The sequence below is a fragment of the Zerene cesonia genome, chromosome 4 (genome assembly GCF_012273895.1).
Source record: "Zerene cesonia ecotype Mississippi chromosome 4, Zerene_cesonia_1.1, whole genome shotgun sequence".
Taxonomy (NCBI): domain Eukaryota; kingdom Metazoa; phylum Arthropoda; class Insecta; order Lepidoptera; family Pieridae; genus Zerene; species Zerene cesonia.
The window spans coordinates 4,101,313-4,122,800 of NC_052105.1; the positions used below are offsets into that span (position 1 = coordinate 4,101,313).

Here is a 21,488-nt window from a genome sequence, read left to right on the forward strand (position 1 = left end):
AACAATCGCAAAATAATGTTCACTCCAGTATAACTCAGTGTACACTGACTGCAGTGAATCATATCAACCATTATTGGCATTGAGTCTAAAAGTGAAAGTTTTAGTTGCACCGCATGCAACCACTACAAGTCTACATTGATATGCTCAATAAGGTCTAAAATTTCAAAAATGTATTTTGATAAATCAAGTTTTCCTTTTTTTTTATATAAGAGACAAATGTATAGTATATCTGTTTACTTATGTATCCATCAATCCCTAAACTGATTATTGGTCCTTCCTAACTTACCTAACTTTTTTGTAATTCAAGTTTATTAAAAATATTAACTAATTTGCTATTTATAAAACATTTTAGTTTACTCATTCAACTGTAAGGTTATACAACACAGATAATATACTTACAATTTTCTATGCATCACAAGTATTTATGCTAATAGGCAGGCTGTCACTATTCTCAATTATAAAATACATATTTGTTAGCCTCTTAACAAATCACTACATTGAATCACTTGTAAAAACCAAACCACTCAAAATCGCATGACCAACTAGATGTTTTGCAAAATTTCTTTCAAAGCTATACCACTTGCAATAAGGGCCATATTTCTTGTATTAAATCAATACACAAATTATACAATTGCATTAAAACAAACTGTTATATCATTTTGTTCTAGAGTAAGGTTATATTTATCACAATTTGAGTTGTATTGTAGATAAGCAAGTGATGTTTTTATTAAGAAGTGTTATCAAGAATATTGTATGAGAGACAGAAAGATGTTTACATATTGTGATTCACTAGTTTAATATTATTGGTTGAATCAATCTGTGTTGCTAGATGTGAAAATTATGTCTAATACAGATTACTGAAGGATTTTGTCTTGATGCAAAGTGGAAAGGTAAATAAACTCATAAATCAATCAACTTAACTGGCTCTTCTGAAGATAAATGTAACTTACTATATTTAAAAATATTTTTTTTTTAAAGTAATGTGGAATCCTTTTTTCAATATCAATAAAAAATGGTGTAAAAAGTAATGGGATCTTAATGTATAATAATGAGTAGTTGAACAAATGAATAACGGAATACTAATCTGACAAGTCAATCCACTTCTTCGATATTGCATTAGTCAATATGAAAATCATTTGTAATGGGTGCAGTTTGCATAATGTTATTATTATATTCTTATATTAATTAGATTTAGCTAGTTTATTTAGAATTTTAACACACAAAATATAAATGTGTATCATGCTAAAGCTATACATATTTTTTTTTTGTAATAAAAAAACGATTAGCTACAGATATAAAGGATTGATTTTAAAATGAACATAAAATCATCAATACTTTTTATAAATGTTTAAATTTAACAGAGGTTCATTGACTGCAAAATCCACAAAAGCAAAGCAATTAAGTTACAAGTTTGCTTCCTGCTCTACCTAGTTGAGAATAATTTAACTTGAAATATTAAATAAGCTACATTTATTACAATTTTGAATTAATTTATCAGAATGTAATAAAGAAAGATAAATGTTAAGTCAAATTCAGATCCTAATCTGTGAATTTATACAAAAGTTGCATATTTCAATCTAAAAACACAATTAAAATTTTAAATCACTTATGTGATAAATATGTTAAGTAATCATTAAAATCTTTCTTGGCCTAGTTAAGTATAAAACAAATCCATGTTAAAAAACTAATATAGTGTTCACAAAATCACTGTAGACAAATTATGGTGAATTATCTATAAAGCTGAATATTTATCATTTATCTATATTGTACACTTTACTAGTTTAAGACATATTACACTTGATAAAAATTAAAGATAAAATTGTTATGTGAGGATAAAACGAGTAATGTATTATGATGGAAGGAAAATAAATTAAACTAGAGTAGCCCATTTCTTTCTTGAGATTATTTAATGAATAAAATAAGACGGCAAAATTACAATTCAGGATGAAACACTATCAAACAAACTGTACATTAGCAAGTTTTAAAAGCAAAGTAATAGAACTACTATATGCATCGCTGCTTTACCTAGTGATAACAGCAGCTACCTGCAAGCGATGGCATTATACATACATCAATTTCTATCAAATAAAAAGGGTGGACTTACGTGGAAGTTCTTTTGTCGTCACTCTGACGTTCCTTATCCTTATTGCCGTCACGTTTATTCATAATATAAGTAGCTCTGTGTCTATATCCGACACGCCAGCTGACTCCTGGTGCCCACAGTCAAACGGGCCCTCACCACGCCGAAGTCCATTTCACCACGACTAGTAACTATTGCACTGCAATCTCGCCATAACATACACTTCACCAATCCACGCCTTAATATTTTAACTATTACTATTTTTTTTTCTTTCTCCTCAACACAATAATCACTACACTGTAGAATTTATCTCAAAATCATTTTCGTCACACTGTAACCGCAAAATGTTTCGGCGACTCGCGAATTGTCTAATGTAACGGGAATGTCTACTATTAACGATCGCTTATGAGTAATGTCCTAACCGATGGTTTTGATTTAATTTAATTTTGCTTTACTATAATATTATAGGTCGCTGTGCCAATGTTATGCTCATTGAAGAGTAACAACAAGCTATGTAGGTGGTAACTAGTAGAACTTATATCACGACGGTTGATAGATTTTATAAACGCGTGTCGAATTTTTTCCAATTATTCACAATCATCAACAGTAGACATGTAAACCACAGCGGAAAAACCTAACAATTGACAACACCTTTTCAATGCTGGAAGTCAACCCAAATAAATTTCGTCGGTACAAAACAAATTTTATACAGACTTATCGGGAGGGCTTCGTTACATTGAATACCACAACACGTTACACAATGAAAATAACTTGAAAAGAACCGTACGCAATTTTTGATTAGCTTCACAACGTCGCCGAAACATCAAATGGACATTTGTCCCGATAAAAAGTTTAGGTTTTGTAATGGCCACCAATGGTTCACTGAAGTCACTTTTACATAAAATTAGAGGAATTGACTATGTAAATTTTTAAGAAGTAAAATAATTAGTTTGATAATAATGTACCTAAATAAATACAATCTAGTGACAAAATTTCATAGTTAAAAAATATTAGTTCAAAGATTATTTCACTGAAATATCGCCATTCGGCGCATGCGCAAACTTGTAGCAAGTGGAGATAGTGTTACTAGAACTAAAATACATCTTTTTTTTATTTTACAAAAATTAACTTTATAATTTTTTAAACAGATTTATGGCAGAATCTTAATCTTCGTACATCTAATGAGAATTCCTGTTAACATTGGGTATTTTCTGTTAATGTTTCCTTTTTTGTTTATCTACAATAACACTTTCTTTAATTATTTTTTTACAAAGGTATCACTGGTTAGCGACGCGTTCAAGACTTAATAATTAAATAAATATTATTGATTTATTGAAAAATATATATTTCTTTTTACGTCATTCCTTTTGATGTTGTTGTATTGAAATAAATGTTTTAAATTACTATTTAGGGTATCCTTTATTTATTTCTCTCATACGCATATACATAATATTTGTGCGAATAGCGAGACTAATGCTGGGAAGAACAACAAGTACCTAAAGTACTGTGCCACGAAAGAAGTCCACGGCGGCCGCATTCATACGCGTTTTACACTACGCTGAATTTATATAATATTAATTTAGTTGTTATTATGGTTGTTACTGAATTTAGGAAATTGTAAAAGCATTCATGGAAATAGCATCCAAATTGTAGAAGCAAAGATGGTTTCTGACTTACAGAATCATTTAGAAGTTTAAGTAGGAATGTATTTAAGGAAGGTGTAATCGTATTTAGTTACTTAAAATTGACTTTACTATTTAAATTCTTATACTTAACGTTTATAAATAGCAAAATATTTTTCTTGGAATATTCTCTCTATTTGGGATGATAAAGAATTGTATTGTAAATTTTAATACGACTTTTCTGTAATCACAGGTACCAAAAAATCATTCATTGGCACGTCTTATATTTTCTCTTTTTTTATATCGATGTCACAAGATTTAGAAATAAAATTTAGTTGAGTGTAATAAGCGCAAAACTAATTCCGACAAACCAACGCAAAACCAATAGGCGTTATAGTTTTCAGTAATGTGTACCATAATAGTGCCAGGTGAGATAGTATTAAGACTCGCTTCGCTCGCCATGGTTTACAAATTAAGATTTATTGTTACAAACAATTAAGCAATAAACAATTCAAATCTAAATTATATAACATTCATTTAGAAGTTTACATTCCGCTAATTTTAGCAGCATATGCAGCATAGCTATATGAGCTGGCGCGCCGACAGCGCTGCGTTTGCGGACTTCTTTTATGGCGTTTCTAGTACTCTTCCTATCGTAGTATGTATATACCAAAGTGAATAGAGAATACCTACCTTGATCCACCTATACCACAGCTAATAAAAAACTTTTTGTGTGGTTACAGAGTAAGTAGTATACTGAGTTTGACATTTTATCTATGTGTCAAGTTGAAGGTGTCAGTTGAATAAATATCAATGAAGTTGTTATTTTACCTTTAAATTCTAATTTTTCCACAATTACTGATAAATTTAGATATTTATTTCTCTTTGCCACTAGAGTTATTCTTAATGACTACCGACTTTCTTATTATTTTTTTCTTATGATATCATCGTTTGGCGATTACTTGGAGTGCGCTTCTACGCCATAGCGCGGTAAAATTAAAATATAACAAAATAACATTGTGCATCACTTTATATTTAGCGACAGTAAACGTATCCAGATATGGGATTTCAACTCATAAGCGAAGGTAAGAGGGACACTGCTTTCTCCCGTTTCTTAAACCTTTACTATCTCTATTAATTGTCTTGTTTCTTCTCAAAGTGCATAGGCATACACAATTCGAAGTGATACGTTTTTGTATGATAATGTAATAATTTTAAGTTACAATGATTTATGACCTTAAACATACAGGCGCTGAGAAAGAACTGATATTTTTGTAACATTATAGAATCTTATATATATCTAATTGTATATGTCGACATGAAAGAATTTTATTACAACTCAGTTAATAAACTTTCTATGTCCTGTATAGGAAAAACACAGACTCCTAATCACAGCGAAAGCTATATTAGGAGTCTGGGGTCCATAGTTTATGTAATGGTTACCTTGTTCAATAAATTTTTCTATTTTTTTTGGTTATTTCGGCTAAGGCGTATACTAAATAAAACGGACAGTTTTTCGTTCTTCGATATCACAGGTCATTTGTTGAAAATAAATCATTTTCCTCCCTCTGTATTACCAGTAATATTCTGGACCCCGCATAAAAATAAACTTGATCAGCTGAACGCCGTAAGGGATTCCAACTGCTAAGATGAATTACACCACGGGAATACGGAACCTTATTTAATTTTTTTTCACTAATATTAATATAGTATTCTGTACTATATTATTTGTGCTACTGGCTTTCAACCCGTGGCTTCGCTCGTGTGGACGAAAAAAAATTATACTGCATGTATTTTCAAAGAACGAATTTCTGAGACTAGACTTTTTTAAAGTCGTAAAAAACATACTAATTCTTTGTTAAAATAAATAGTTGACGAGGAAGTATAGCTCTCGTTAAAAGACCTGTTTCGAAACCTAAGTTTTTATTTTTAAAGAGCTATTATTGACCAAAGATGCGTTATTTAATTACATGTTCGCGAAAACAATTGGTCAAAATCGGCCCACTGGTTTTTACGTGGTTGACACCCAAACAGACAATCGGACAAAAAGATTTACAATATTAAAATTAGACAATAAGATTAGATTGGGGTCCGGCCATAAGGGCACCGCATCGCACCTGAGAGCTCTTTCAGCCATGTGTTAAGACAAGGCTGCAGAGCAGTCACCGAAGCCCAAATCGGCTAGGTAGGCATCATCATTAATAATAAATTGACAGTCGTCAATATGTACTGTACTATTAGAGTCTAACGATCTACCGCATATTGGCTTCGTCCAGGTCGAAACGAGATAAAAAAAAGATAGCAAAAAAACGAAGAACTAATGAATTATTTTCTGACATTAATTTCAGGCGTATAATTCTGGGTTCTTCGCTCGAAGGAAAGCTCAGTCAAATCACGTAAACCACGTCGCAAGATCCGAAACGGTAGTGGAGGAATAATGAGCAGTTCAAATTATCATGGTTTGTTAAAAAATTTTTATTGATTTTTATCTAAATTTAACAGCTCTCGGCTAAGATGAATAACTTTAAAAAAATATCTGTACTGTCACTCAGGAATAACGTAGCTCTCTTCGAAATGCCTTATTACCAAAACATTATAAAATGTACCAAAACAAATAGAAATATAGATAAAAGTAAGGCTATGTTCAATAAGGTAGGACAACAATATTATTCTCAGTATAGACTTCCATAAAACAGCGAAGCGAAGTACAAAGTATTTAATTTTTTATTTATTTACTACCTTAACAGTTTCAAAAAACAGTTTCAGCCGTCATACACGTATATAGGCGACAATTGATTTAAACAAATTGAAATCGTATATTTAATCTCTCTTACTAACTAGCACCTGTATGCTAATGAAAAGCTCTATTAATTGCGAATGCCACGGTCACGCTACAACGTTAGTTAGGGCACGGTATTGATAAATTGATCCACCAAGAATCGTTTATAGACCTGCGCCCGCGCAGGCGACACTTTATTCGAGTTGTTACGTCAATCAATGTCAGCAAGGTCCAGTGATCCAGTCATCCACCAGTTATCGTGAATACGCGCTGGCCTTCAAACGTGTGTGAGATAAAACCATTTTATTTAAGTGTTCAGTTTTGATCTTAGGACTTCGACTGTTAACTGTGAGTTGTTTTCATTTGTTAATTTTGTTATAAATCTAAGCTGTTTTTTTTTCATAAATCGGATTAGTAATTTTTTCCAAAAAATTGCTGGATCTTATTAGAGTTTAATACTATTAAACGAGAAATGACAGAATTGTTATTCGTTATGTGTACTGGCATACAACCATTAAATATACCTTTAACCATTTATTGAAAACGAGGAAGACATCAAGTATCAAGTAACTGTATGGATTATTATACGAATAAAAATAGAATCACTTTTATGATAGTTCTTGGTGATTTATCCTGTTCTATTCGCAGAAATAAGTGTAGTGACAATATCTGTAATGAGAAATTTATTTATATTTTTTTCGTCTATTAAAAATTACTGCGTCTCAGTATCTAATAAAAGTTCCTCAATATTTGTAAAACGTTTAATTTTAAATGCTTTTTTTAATAATTACTTGCAATTTATAATTGTACGCTTACAATGCTTCTAAGGTTAAATACAGGGTAGATATGAATATAGAATATTAAAACAAGTTATCTACTTTATTAAAAGCAGTAGTTAGAAAAAACTATAAGGTCATATTACAAGAGCGACATTGTCATTAATTACTAGTTAAATTCAAGTTGTATATTGCCCTACTCTAACTGCCACAACAATTATATTTTATAGATAATTAAAACTGTGAGAGACTACCAACTTAGTAAGAAAACTTTGTTCCCACGCAAAACTCTACAATTTGCAATTTTAATCAATTAAAATCGTTCTTCATTCGAATTCGCTCATTTCAAAAGGTTCATGTATTTTATTTATTTTAAGTCGTACCCAAAATTCATGCATTTACTGGAAATATAAAGTGAATGTAGCGTTTGTATATATTTTTTCATTGTAATTGATGCAGTGGTCATAAAACCTGTCTTCGAAACCGGATTAAGCGGTTCAAAATATTTGAATGCCCAAAATATGTATCATACTGTGTTTAACTGACGTTCTTAAAACAGCGTGTGTTCTAAGGTTTTAGCGTATTTATTTCTCTTGATTTTGACATAGTTATCTTTCATCTTTTCAAGAATTTTGTTAACACTATTCACCATGACCTTTATCCTACTTATAGAATATAGAATATTATAAATGCGAAAATTTGTAAGGATATGTGTGTGTTTGTTGCTCTTTCACGTAAAAACTACTGAACTGATTGCAATGAAATACGTAGACAGCTGGACAACTGGAATCACGTATAGGCCACTTTGTATCCCGATATTCCAACGGGTTACAGACATACGCGGGTGAAACCGCGGGGCGCAGCTAGTATTCAATAAAAATCATGGTAAATAGTGTACGAGCCTCTATTTGTCATCACTCACTAATATTATAAATGTGAAAGTTTGTTTGTTTGGTTGTTTGGCCGCTATAACTTGGTATACGGATAGGGTATGAGCTGACATGGGTGGCAGGATATTTTTTATCCCGATTAAATACTCCCTTGGGATAAAACAGGAATATTGTAATCCGGGCGGAGCTGGGACGAGCGTATGGTATATATAAATGTTATTTATCGTTTAAAAAAAAATTCGTTATAAGCAAACTCGCAACTGTAAGACGACTTTTGCCATTGTTTTAACCAATATTGTTTGATAACATGTGTGTAACTTTTGTAACATTAGTAACAGTAGGTAGGTAGGTACACGCGTACTAACCAATGTATCTGACAGTTAACTATCTCTATTATGGTCACGTGTTAGAATTATCGGTCGTCTGTTGTTTAGAACGTCTTCATAATGACTACATTATATATCAAAATTTTTGAACTTTTATTAAATTATGCGCTATGTTTTCCCAGGTCTTTGTCCATCGTGAGAATTCTGTGTGTACTAAAAGATAAGATTGCTGACCTTCAAAGTACATTTGAGTGATATTTTTATGAGATTGCTGTTAGATAATGAAACAATCTGAAAATTTCCATAACCACATATTTACCTTTTTACCCACGGCTTCGCTCAACTAGTATAATATTGCATTACTTACTCTTTTTAAAAATTATTCAATGTACAAAAATGGTCAGGTTGCTATTTAATTATATGCACCTATAGATGTACAGATAATAGAATATAAATTTCCATGATAATGAAACATTGTTTAATTCGAAAAACGTTACACACAGAACCGATAAAAACTTTATGCTTATGTTTTAAAGATATGGGTTTTGATAACGGTTTTAGGTACGTTAAAACCGAACTAGGTGCAAAGCTATTAAGATAATAATTAGGGATATCTGCGCTGTATAACCATTGTTAAACACTAGATAAGATTAAAATTATTTAGCAAATACGAAGTAGGTGTGTGTATAATATGTCTTATTTAGTTTAGATTTATCACTTTATTTTTTAAACATTAAACACACTATTATAAAAAAAAAACAAAAGGTTCGAAAACATAATAATGATAATTTTCGCATATTAGATAAGTATGTTATGACCCAACCCCTCATTGTACATTATATTTGCCTATATATCTTTTGAATAAAATGTAAAATATTTTTTTAATTTTTAATATGTAAAAAAAACTTGCATGTTGAACGTGAAAGTTTACTATTGAACGATAAATTTTATGTAATATTGCATAACTTTATTAGGAAACGAGTTTTTGTAATATATTGAAATCAGTTATTACAACCCATTACCTACTACGATTCGATAAGATTGCATTGTTAGTGTTTTTTTATTTGTAGGTGGCTAATCGTTTCTGATGAATATTTCATAAGAATATTAAATGATGATGGGAGATACAATTATTACCTACTAGATTTCGTATGAGAATCGAGCAATTAGCAAAGATAAATAGGTGAATATGGAGTCACACTCCAAAAAAATTATTCCTTTAATAGTGATATTTTATTCAATTTTATGCTGTGAAGTAAATTCCTAGTAAAAATTTTAGTTTCATAAAAGACTATTTATATACATGTTACTGTTTCACAAACCAATAAATGCATTATATTATTATATATAATATATTTATCATCAGGTATTGAATGTGTAATTGAGGAAAGAAAATACAACAAACATTTTGTTGCCGCAGTTATGATTCGGCAGAGATAACGCTTTGTTACATGCTATTTAGTTAGATAAAATGAATCGTGAAACCTCGAAAAATAAAGGTCAGGTTTAAAAAAAAAACATTGTGTAGCATTTTCTTTTTTTTTTTTTGAAATTGAAAGTCGTGATATTTTAAATGTAGATTTAGGTCTATGCTGATTTTATCATCATGTAACAGGCCGCTCTTACAAATATGTCTCAATAGGGCCGTCATTAAAAGTATTTAGAGTAGAATTATAATAAAACAGTAAAAAGCATATTAACGCAAGTAGGACAGGACAACCCAGACCAGGAAACCCAAATCCAGTAGCATTCGCATTATGCTATTCGACGACGATGATTTTCTACAGTAGTGTGTTTGAACTGGCCCAATTCATTACGAAAATCTTTCGTTGCCAATTCACTTATCTTAACCTTGAGAAACACTGTAATCAACGTGCTCTATCAGTAATGTAATTTATTGTGAAAATGATGTACAATCATTACGATCTTAGTGTGTTTTATAACGTAGGTAATAGATTTTTTGCTTCCTATTAATAAACAATAGTCACATATTTCACATATAGCAAGTTATGGGAAATCCATATCCTTTCAATGTTCATTTGCGCAGTGTATATCAATTCAATATAAAAAATTACCATTGCCACAGATAATATAATACTATACAGTACTATTGATCATGTAGTATAACTTGAGCGAATTACTATTATTTACATATTGCACTTTCTCTCGCATGTTCATACATAAGCCTTATATTTTGTTAGATAATTTTTCCTTAAAGACATACGTCAAATAGAATATCAATCAATCAATCAATACTCTTTATTGTGCAAAAAATAAGATCACAAGTATGAAGAATACAAGCACCGCAAATACCCTTATTGTTGTTCACAAAAAATGTTATTCAATGAAATTGCAACAGCTTGCTTATAACAATTCAAAAAGTGATTGGAAATGCTTGATGATCATGAGAAAGTTTTTTTTTTTTTTCAGAATAAAAAATGTCGGAGAACAAAGCACTGGAAGATACGTCGAAGTATGTCGATGACATGAGAAGCTGGTTGAACCAACAGCCGCACCTACCGAAAAATATAGGTAATAAACAATTTTTAACGCAAACTAAAAATATTTTAAGCATTCCTAGCAATAACCATAAATTCAATAAATTAGCACCTCGCACAAGTAGTAAAGTTTGTAACAATAGCTATATTCTGATAAACAAATTAAAGTAAAAAAAGCACAAGTACACATTAAAAAAATTTACGATTGTTGAAAAAAAAATATATGTATTATGTTTAGACTTTATGTATCAAACAAAGCTGTAATATGAATAAGCCATCTAGGCTGTTATATACAAAACATGAATCATGTAATTATATGAATAGAATATAAATAAATCTTAAGTCTCTCTATATATATATTATGCACGAGAGTTCTCTACAATAATTATACTATTTACCTTATATCAACAAGTATTTATAGCACATTTTTTTTCATCGACCCTTGATTTACAATACAAAGTGTTATAGGAACTATTCTATGAATCATTTTAAATAAACGACATACCCTTTTCGATTATTCTATTGAGAGTTTATAATAGATATATTTATTACTGGCTGCGCCCCTCGGTTTCACCCGCGTTAGTCCGTATCCCGTAGGAATACCGTGATAAAAAGTTGCCTATATGGTATTCCAGTTGTCCAGCTGTCTACGTACCAAATTTCATTGCAATCGGTTCAGTAGTTTTTGCGTGAAAGAGCAACAAACGTACACACACATCCTTACAAACTTTCGCATTTATAATATTAGTAGGATTCACGGCTTAAAGCACATGGTCCCTACAGTTAGTCAATCTAATAATTATTATATAGAATTTACTTCAATTAAGTGTTATTAATTAATTCAAAATTGTAATTTACCAAATTACAAACATATTACTTTATTGTAGTTATGGATTATGAAAGATGCTAAACTACATATTATTTATATCTGTTAAAGTTGTTGTTTTAGTATGGAACAAATAGTAATACTATTATTAAATTAGTTTTATGTAAATCCTATAAGCAGCGATATGCTAAATTGAATAGCAAAATAGGTAGGAAGTTAGATTTCGACCGTGAAACAAGTCAAGGCTATCAACATTTCTACATGACAACATGCCCTCGCGATTCTAAAAAAATACCATCACACTTATACAGAACCAAGAATCATGTTTATTTCTTTTTATTTTTATTTTACTGCAGCTATTTAATATACGAATCGTATAATAGCTGAATAGCCAGTTAGCGGATGCTTGATTTATAAGTACGTATCTTTTTTTATTTTACTTAACCATCGAATATATGGTATTTTAGTTGAACGATACACTTAATTGTATCAATTACTTATGAATAATAATTTTTTATATATAGCCTCTCTCAAATAATCATTTTCTACAAAAAAAGCCATAAGGGAGAGTGTTACTACTCCAGATTCTAAATGGGACCAATTTCCTACCAACACACTAAAAGAATCACACCAAGCGGCTGAAAAACCACGGAGTTGCAGAGTAACAAAATAAAAAAAAAAAGGTTACGATAAGTCGATTCCTCCCCAGTCGACTCCTCCCTCCTTTTCTTTTTCAAAATCGGTTAAAATTTTAAAAAGAAATGATAAGAGGGCACAGTTGATAAACAAAGAATTACTAAACGGAAGTTTGCCACTGCGGTGAGGCGTGCGCGCATTGTGCTCACTCTACCTTGAAACTCGTTGGATGTTATTACAAACCTTCATCGGGCTATTGCATATAATTTATTGTGGATTATAAATCCTATCCTTATATAAAAACGGTGAAGGAAAACATTGTGAGGAAACCGTCATGTCCAAGAATCAAAAGTTCGGCGACATGTGATATCTGCCAACCCGCACTTGGCCAGCGTGGTGGATTATGGCCTGAACCTCATAGGAGGCCTGTGTCCCAGCAGTGGGAACGTGTATGGGCTGATGATGATGATGATGATGATAAATCCTATTAACATTATAACTACAAATAGTGATGTCTTGTTTGCTACAACTCAATCAGATATCATCGGGTAAACCTATTATGATGAAAGTACGAATGCCCTCATTGTGTGTTATCTCTTTAACACACCATGAGGCGTGAATCAGAAGGTTGGCTGTTAATGCAATTATAACAATTGTTCTAATAGTCGGAGATCTCTGAGTCTTGCAGATTATTCTACTAGTTTTACTTTAAGGTTAACATCTAACCTTGATTCTAGTATATTGAGCCATATTTACAAGAACACAGAGACGTAGTTTTATCTCAAACCTGTGTATACATCTATATATTATAATATGTTATAAGCATTATTAGTTAGATAATTAGTTAGGTTTAGTTGTAAGGTTTTTTTTTCGTTGTAAGTCGCTGTCGCATTGGGTTATCACCTGTAACGGCATGTGATTTGGATAAATAAATAAATAAATAAAGAAATAAATGAAAATATTAGTATTATTTGTGTTATGTTTACGCGAGTATTATATATTTTTGTTGTGATTTCATCGTATTCTAAATGCGATTTATTCCGACGGTGGGTTTAAAAAATGGTTTGAATAAATCTCGTGTAACATTCGTTTATAAGACTTTAATTTTGTACATATACATATTGATTAATAAAGCTGATGAAATCTTTTTTTTATGTCATAGCGGGCAACTGAATTTATGGTTCGCCTGATAATATGCCGTCACCACTGCCCATGAACATTCGCAGACGTAAGGCCTCTGCGAATGCGTTGCCCTCTTTTAAGGGGTAAGGGATAAGGAAAGGAAATAAGGAATGTACTGGGTAGAGTGAGGAAAAGAAAACTCTTTGAAAGCGTCTAAAATATGTGTAAATATATTTTAAACTGTTAATCGATTCAGTTGTGTAGTAATTAAATTAAACTCATCAATTAATAGGAAACAAATGTCGGATCAGTATAATATATTCTGTGCTAATGAGATATAAAATGATAACACCAAATCCTTGACCGTTAGTAAATAGTATATTTTATTTTTTAATTCAACGTGTTTCCTCATCGATTCAAATTCATTAGGAAGTTTAATTAATAGTTCAATAATTTTTATTTCAATATTTGATCTTGAAACATATTTAATAACATATAACAAAAATCTGCATTAAAAACTATATAATGTTTTGTTAAACTTAAATAATAAAATACATCTCCATTAATATGCGTGTTTTGACATTTTTATTTGTGGATATAATCATTGGTAAAGAAAGCTAGAAAGCCATTTAACCAATTTCATAGGAAAGAATAAAGAAATTAATATCTATTTCACCTCTATCATTATACAATTTGTGTTTTACTGGGTATTTAACTTGTGTTAAGAGAGCCAGTCCCGTCCCTGCTCGTTATATATTTTCACTTTGGGGTAAAAATCTTTAAAGAAGAAAAAATGAATAATTTCTTTTTTTTATTATTATACAGAATACATTATTAAATTATTATTATGTCTACGCATTTAATAACTATGAAAATGAATAATTACAGAAGATAAAATGCTGTTGCGTTTCGTGCACAGCTGTTATTACGACGTCGACAAAGCGAAGGCGGCGCTGGAATCCTTCCTGAACATTCGGCTGAGTGTCTCCGACCTGCTGAACAACAGGGACCCCATGGCACCCGATATACAGAAAGTTATGAAAATTGTGTAAGTCACTTTATTTTTATTGAACTCAAACGACAAGAGATTTGGTTCGAAATTTTTTACCCTATGTAATTAATTTAAGTAGTAAAATATTATAGAAATACACAATATAATTAAACGTTTAGGAAATTTTATCAAATTAGGTGGAAAGATCAAATCGATAGATATATTATGATATAAATATCAGTAATGATATTTGTTTTAGTGTTAAAAAGAATAGTTAATGTGTCTACTACAACAAATGATTATTTAAAAAAATGTAAGTTAAAACGTAGAAAATAAAAATAGGGTTATTTTGGTTATAGCATTTTTACTCCAAAATTTCTAGAATTTTATATTGTTATGTTGTAGAATTTCTGTAGAATAATGACTTTGTAATGTAGTTACTAAGTAATAACTTAACGAAATATACATTAAATTTTGAACAAAGGTTCTTAATTAGCATAATAATCATAATTACTTCACAAGAACGATATACAAAATAAAGATATAGTTAAATGAAATTAAAACCAAGCTATTATGATAAAATCAACTAAATTGTCTCACTTGCTCTTAAACAACGCGTGGATGGATTTTATTTGATCCTGTCGATCCTAAGCAGTATAATAAGATAAACTCATGAAATTATTGAAATTGAGTACAATTTTTTTTAAATATGACCGTTTAAACTGGTCCCATACCTGGGCCTAAAGAAGTCGGTTATATACAAACCTTCGTATATATATATACTGGCTGCGCCCCGTGATTCACCCGCGTAAGTCTGCATCCCGTAGGAATATCGGGATAAAAAGCCTTGCCTATATGCTATTCCAGTTGTCCAGCTATCTACGTACCAAATCTCATTGCAATCGGTTCAGTAGTTTTTGCGTGTAAGAATAACAAACATGCACACATCCTCACAAACTCTTCGCATTTATAATATTAGTAGGATTAAGATAATTTAAATGACATGTTAATTAAAGCGATTCAAATGTAAAAGGATACATACACAATTCAATCACTTAATATTAAAGAAAAAAACTCAGAAAATATAAAAAAAATATATATAATTTTTGGGAGTCGAGCACGCTTCGGCACGAATTGGGTCAGCTCGCACCGAGGAAGTACCACACCCCCACAGAAAACCGGCGTGAAATAATATCATGCTATTGTGTTTCGTACTGTGAGTGGGGGAGCCGGAGGCCCATATCCTTTTCCTTATCCTTCCCAGTCCTTTCCTTTATTCCTCTCATCAATCCTTTCCTAATCCCTTCGCAATTAAAGTCGGAAATCCATTTGTAGAGGCGTAAGGTCTGCAATTGACCTTACGTCTCTCCAAATATTCATGGGCGGTGGTAGCGCTTACCATCAGGCGACCCACCAGCTCCATTGCCGACTATGACATAGAAAAAAAAACCACAATATAATAATATAAATAAATTATACAATTGCAGTAACCTAGCCCAAATCCACACCTCGAACAACCAATACATCTGGATGTGGCAACTGAACGACCCGGGCTTAGAGTACTACGACTACGTGCAGGACGCGAGATTCTTTTTCCTCGCCACGGACGCGTACTTCCTACACAACTCCGAGTTCCCCGATGCAGATGTAGTCGTGCTAGACGTGAAAGATCTCAGTCTGAAGTTTCTAACGAAGTTCAATATGTCCGTGGCGAGGAAATTGTCGAAATATCAAGAGGTGAGGCAAAACACGTTGCAGTTCTAGTTAAACTATAAAAAAGAGAAAAAAATAAAAGTCCTAAATTGCATTAAATATGAGCGGGTTATTGGTTTTTTTTTCACTTATTTATATGTTAAATAGCTGTTTTTCGATTGATCATTAGTGATTCCTTGTAATGATAGAATTCTTTGTTAAATATCGAAGAACAAAATGCAAATGTATGTTTTGGTACACCTGCAATTGAATGTTATATTGAAATGAAGTAATATTTTTATGAAGTTTGTTCAAAATCAATCTTTTGAACACCGGTAGGAGGTAGTCGGATTATTTAAGTCAGTTTTTTGACTATATACACCAAGAGAGTGTCTATTGGGTTTTTGAAATAAGGACTAATAGTAATAATTGATATTATGTGTTTTCGTATAGTTTTTAAAAATCAATTTGTGATTATTTCAGGATGCAATGCCGATTAGACTGAAACAAGTGCATTTGATCAACGCGCCGTCGTCGATCGACAAAATATTTGGACTCATTAAACCGTTTATGAAAAAAGAACTTACTGAGTTGGTGAGTAATTAAATCCTCGTATGAATATAAAACGTACCTTATTTTTATAGTTAAAAACTAAAATTGATATAAATGATTTTCTCATGATGTACTCACATAGACGCACGCACACTTTCACTATACAGAATAATAAATAAAAAAAAAACTGAAAAAGTGCTGCACTGCAGACATTGAGTTACATGAATTATGTAGGTACATTATCTTATACCTTTAAACGAGCAATTCTTGTATATATATATATATATATATATATATATATATATATAACATTGGAATCTCGGAATCGGCTCCAACGATTTTCATGAAATTTAGTATACAGGGGGTTTCGGGGGCGATAAATCGATCTAGCTAGGAATTTTTTTTAGAAAATGTCATATTCGTGTTTTATTCGTGTTATTTTTTTTCCTGACATCTATTGGTGAATAATAATACTATTTTGCTTCGTAGATAGCTGGACAACTGAAATAACACATAGGCACTTTTTATACCGATATTCCTACGGGATACGGACTTACGCGGTTTCAACCGCGGGTCACAGCTAGTTAGAGTTTTATAGCTTAATTTTTTAAACAATGATCCCTGTGCTAGGTTAAAACCTGTGTTATAGGATTCATTCGTCCGTTCATATATTGAGACATACATATTATTGATGTATATATATATATATACTACGGAACGTGTACGTGAACTACGGAACCAAAAAAAAATACATAGCTATAATAGAAGATGGTTCCTAATGTAATTTTCTTCTTACAGATACATTTCCATCCGCCGAATTCGCAAACTCTATTTAAGTACATCGACCGAGCGGACCTGCCCGAGGACTACGGGGGCACTCGCCCGCCGATGGCCGAGCAGAATAAAGAGATCATTGCTATTATTATGAGCAAGAGGTATTAAAAAAACTTTGTATCTTTCGGGGGAAGGGGAGTAGTCTTATCACGGTGTAATAGTCTATACAGTCGATCTTAACGATTATCGGTCAATCGCATAGGGGCAAGGGGCGAGACGATGGAGGAAAGAGCCCGAGCTACATATGCCATGTTGTTAACAGCTCGGGACACTATTTAGGGGTTCTTGGGAACATATTTTAATGTTATTTTCAGCATTATGGAGCTGTTGCAACCGCGACTGTTTTTAGCTTTTATTACGGCGTTGTACTATTGTATGTTGCTCTTAAAGCTGTAATCTTACTAAATAATATTTATGGTTTAGAATACGAACTATGTAACCATTTATATCACGATCGAATAATACTCGGAAGTCATTTTTGCCATTATTCAAACCTTGCTTATAAAGTATGAAAATTGTTGTGACGTAAGAATTTGTGCTTTTAAAAATATTTCGCCTTTATTCTTTAAACGAGCTGTACTGCACGGTTTTACCCAAGTAGTAGCTGATTTTATAGCGTTAAGCCTTCCTCAATAAATGGACTGAAAGAAGAACACTCAAAGAATTTCAGATCGGACCAGTAGCGCTCGAGATAAACGCGTTCAAACAAACAAACAAACTCTTCAGTTTTATAATATTCATCATCATCATCATCAGCCCATATATGTTCCCACTGCTGGGACACAGGCCTCCTATGAGGGTTCAGGCCATAATCCACCATGCGGGCCAAGTGCGGGTTGACAGATGTCGCATGTCGTCGAACTTTTGATTCTTGGACATGCCGGTTTCATCACGATGTTTTCCTTCACCGTTTTAAGCAGTGGTAATATTATCCACATGCGCAGATAAATTGAAACATCAATTTATTTCCTGCACGCTCGCTCGGTCTCGAACCCCGACTTATCGATTTTGAAGTCCGAGGTTCTCACCACTGAGCCACCGCTGCTTATAATATTAGTGTGACGTAAAAATTTATGCCTCGAAAAACATATCTCCTTAGTTGTTAAAGTTACGAGACATGAAACAATATAAAGAAACAGGAGTAGCTGCTTTAATAAATAAAAGTTGCCTATAATTTCCACGTCTAACTTTGTGATTGAAAAACCTAACTCCATGAAGTATTTACTTTAGTATTTAAAGTATTTTCAAATATTTCCATACTATTAAATACTAGAATTACCATTTTAGAGGGCTAATTTAAACCATTTTTATATCAGGTCTTTTATTCAATGAATACATTTTTTTTTGTAGGAAAGAGCTAATGGACGATACATTGTGGAGAGCCATTCCAACTGAGAAGAAGAATAAATCAAGCAATAACATCACAGCAGTGCCGTCGTTCAGGTCTCTGGCTATTGATTAGATTTAAAAAAAAAAAGGTATATTTGCATAGATCTGTTTTGATTTAAAATATATAATTACATTTTGCCTTTAGAAATTCGCTATAAATTAATGCGAAAATTATTTAGAGATTAAAATTAGCACCAGGAACTAAGGTAAACAGGGTTTACAGGTAGTGTTAAAAGTATGAATTATAATTATGTATATTATATTAGAATTATATATTATTAAAGTTCTATAACAGCGTATATATCCTTGCCTTTATTATTTGCTTCTAAGATGGATGCCAAAGTAGGGTTGTCATAATTAAAAAAAAAAAAATTAAAAGAGGGTGACAGCCATGCTTTTATTTATTTTCATTATTGAAACCTGCAACTAAAATATAGCTGAATTTAGGAATTATGTTTTTTTTTTCTTAATTGGTCTCATATTGGCATACAAAAACACACTTTCATTATATAACTTTAAATAAAAATTATTTTTCAGACATAAATCCAAATTAATGTGATATTACACCTGCATTTTATATATTTATTTATTTAAAATAATTAGATAACATTTATAAATTAAGTTAATAAATTAATTGTAACCATTATTTTGGCAATGTGATTACCCTAGCTTTGTCCTAACAAACAACTCGAAATCATTTTATATTTATTTATTTATTTATTATATTTTTTTTGTAGAATTATAAAGTAAATTCTAGAAAATGTTGTAAGGGTTTCCATAGAGATTAATTGTAGCTAAAAATATCGAGAAGTATTGAGAACATGTTTTTTTACACTGACATAATACCACATATTACACGTTTATCACAATTTAAATCCGTTTCCTAGCTCAAATATTATGCATAATTTGATATTGAATTAAACGACATTCGACTTAAATCGTGATCTTCAAAAGTACCTTTTAATATACTGTGATATTTTTATGTTCCGTTCTGCATTTATGTATTCTCCAACAAACATATGACAAGAGAAATCACAGTTTTTTTTTTAAAGTAATTTTGGTTTTATACTCACGAGTTACCGACATAGGTTTGATTCACTGTAGAAACTAGCAAATTTTGTAAAAATATTAACATCGAAAAATAATTTGTGTAATATATACCATACTATGTACCATAATATATATTTTAAACACATAGTACATTACAATTATTTTATAAATGATATATGCATTGCAATGCTATAGCAATAAAATTATCGAAAAAAGTTTTGATTTCTGATTCATTATAAATATCAAAAAAACTATCGAGTTCTTTGCTTTATTATCAATTTAAACGTAGTCATTAACCTCAGTTTCCGCTATAAGGTTTGAGTATCCAGGCTTACGATAATTATGTAGTTGAAAAAATAATAAACAAAATATACGAAATTAGTGACGTGTAACTGTAAACTGTATTATAGTTTTGAAATCTGTATTATTTTTATGCTCGTTGGTAGCATAACTAAAACCTTAGAGTATCTAAGGCTTTCATTAATTAATTGGATTGAATTATTTAATTAAACATTTCTTAACATAAATAATCATGATTCAATTGCTGTTTAAATATAAAAAATATGTATATAAAAATAATGTAAATGTTACAATAAATAACAATTGTATTGTAATATGGAACGATATATCGCTTTGGTGTGAGTAAAGATAAAGGCTGTGTTGAACTGTGAATGTAATTATAATAAAAAATATTAAATAATACATTAAATCTTTGTACTTGCCATGATGTAAAAAGACCTAGATCAAATCTAGATACGGCGTTATGTTAAGACTCATGTTTATAATTTTATATTATATTTTTGTAAATTATTGTTGTTGTAATATAATAAATAGTTTAGCGATCTATTTGTTGTTTTCTTTGAACTTCCTTAGCGTTGAGCAATCAACACAGATTTGAAATTATTTTTTTCCTTACACAGTCAAAATGTATACTTATTTGCATTTAAATTGAAGAATTGTGTTTACTTTTTCTCTACAACTTCGCAGTGACATTTTATTTATATATTATATGTAGAATGGAAACTAAAGGTCTTCTTTTAGTAACATAACCCAGAATTTCAATAAGAGCTGTGACCTACCTTAAGATATAATGTTAGCACAGCCTTACATTACTTTTCACTTACGTGAAGTACATATGAAGCAACTTACGAGTATTGTCTGAAGAGTGTGACATGTTTTGTATAATATATTTACATAATTAATAGTAGGTATTGTTTTTTTACCCTTATTTCTGCTTTGAATAGGCATATTAGGATTTACACTGATTAATTTAAGAACACTATTATATTTAATTTTTAATTTTATAGCATTGAAATGTGAAATTTGAAAGAATAAAAAAAAATATATCACGAGGCGGTTTCGAACCCGCGTCTTTTTGCCAAACGGTAGCAACTAGCAATATTATATAGCTTTTATTGAATTAAC

The 21,488-nt window shown here is 31.0% G+C and overlaps 1 protein-coding gene and 1 long non-coding RNA gene across 6 annotated transcripts; one reads left to right on the forward strand and one right to left on the reverse strand.

Annotated features, from left to right (window-relative positions):
- Window positions 1–2,354: 2,354 nt before the first annotated feature.
- Window positions 2,355–3,164, reverse strand: LOC119839607. Of its 4 annotated transcripts, none has more exons than XR_005288264.1 (2): window positions 3,046–3,164; window positions 2,355–2,448 (listed from the first exon to the last, which is right to left on the reverse strand). It is a non-coding gene; the product is annotated as an uncharacterized LOC119839607 (long non-coding RNA). The 4 variants fall into 4 exon arrangements; XR_005288265.1 differs by lacking the exon at window positions 3,046–3,164 and adding an exon at window positions 2,868–3,039 and having other exon boundaries at window positions 2,355–2,411; XR_005288263.1 differs by lacking the exon at window positions 3,046–3,164 and adding an exon at window positions 2,868–3,039.
- A 1,341-nt stretch (window positions 3,165–4,505) lies between these two features.
- LOC119839543 (alpha-tocopherol transfer protein-like) lies at window positions 4,506–19,385 on the forward strand. 2 transcript variants are annotated; one of them, XM_038365848.1, is made up of 8 exons: window positions 4,506–4,787; window positions 6,051–6,161; window positions 10,904–11,005; window positions 14,444–14,603; window positions 16,034–16,283; window positions 16,722–16,832; window positions 17,589–17,725; window positions 18,975–19,385. In XM_038365848.1, the coding sequence occupies exons 3-8, from the start codon at window positions 10,912–10,914 to the stop codon at window positions 19,084–19,086; spliced, it is 864 nt and encodes a 287-aa protein (XP_038221776.1). In that variant the 5' UTR covers window positions 4,506–4,787; window positions 6,051–6,161; window positions 10,904–10,911; the 3' UTR covers window positions 19,087–19,385. The 2 variants fall into 2 exon arrangements, with proteins under 2 accessions (XP_038221776.1, XP_038221774.1); XM_038365846.1 differs by lacking the exons at window positions 4,506–4,787; window positions 6,051–6,161 and adding an exon at window positions 6,673–6,829.
- Window positions 19,386–21,488: the final 2,103 nt, after the last annotated feature.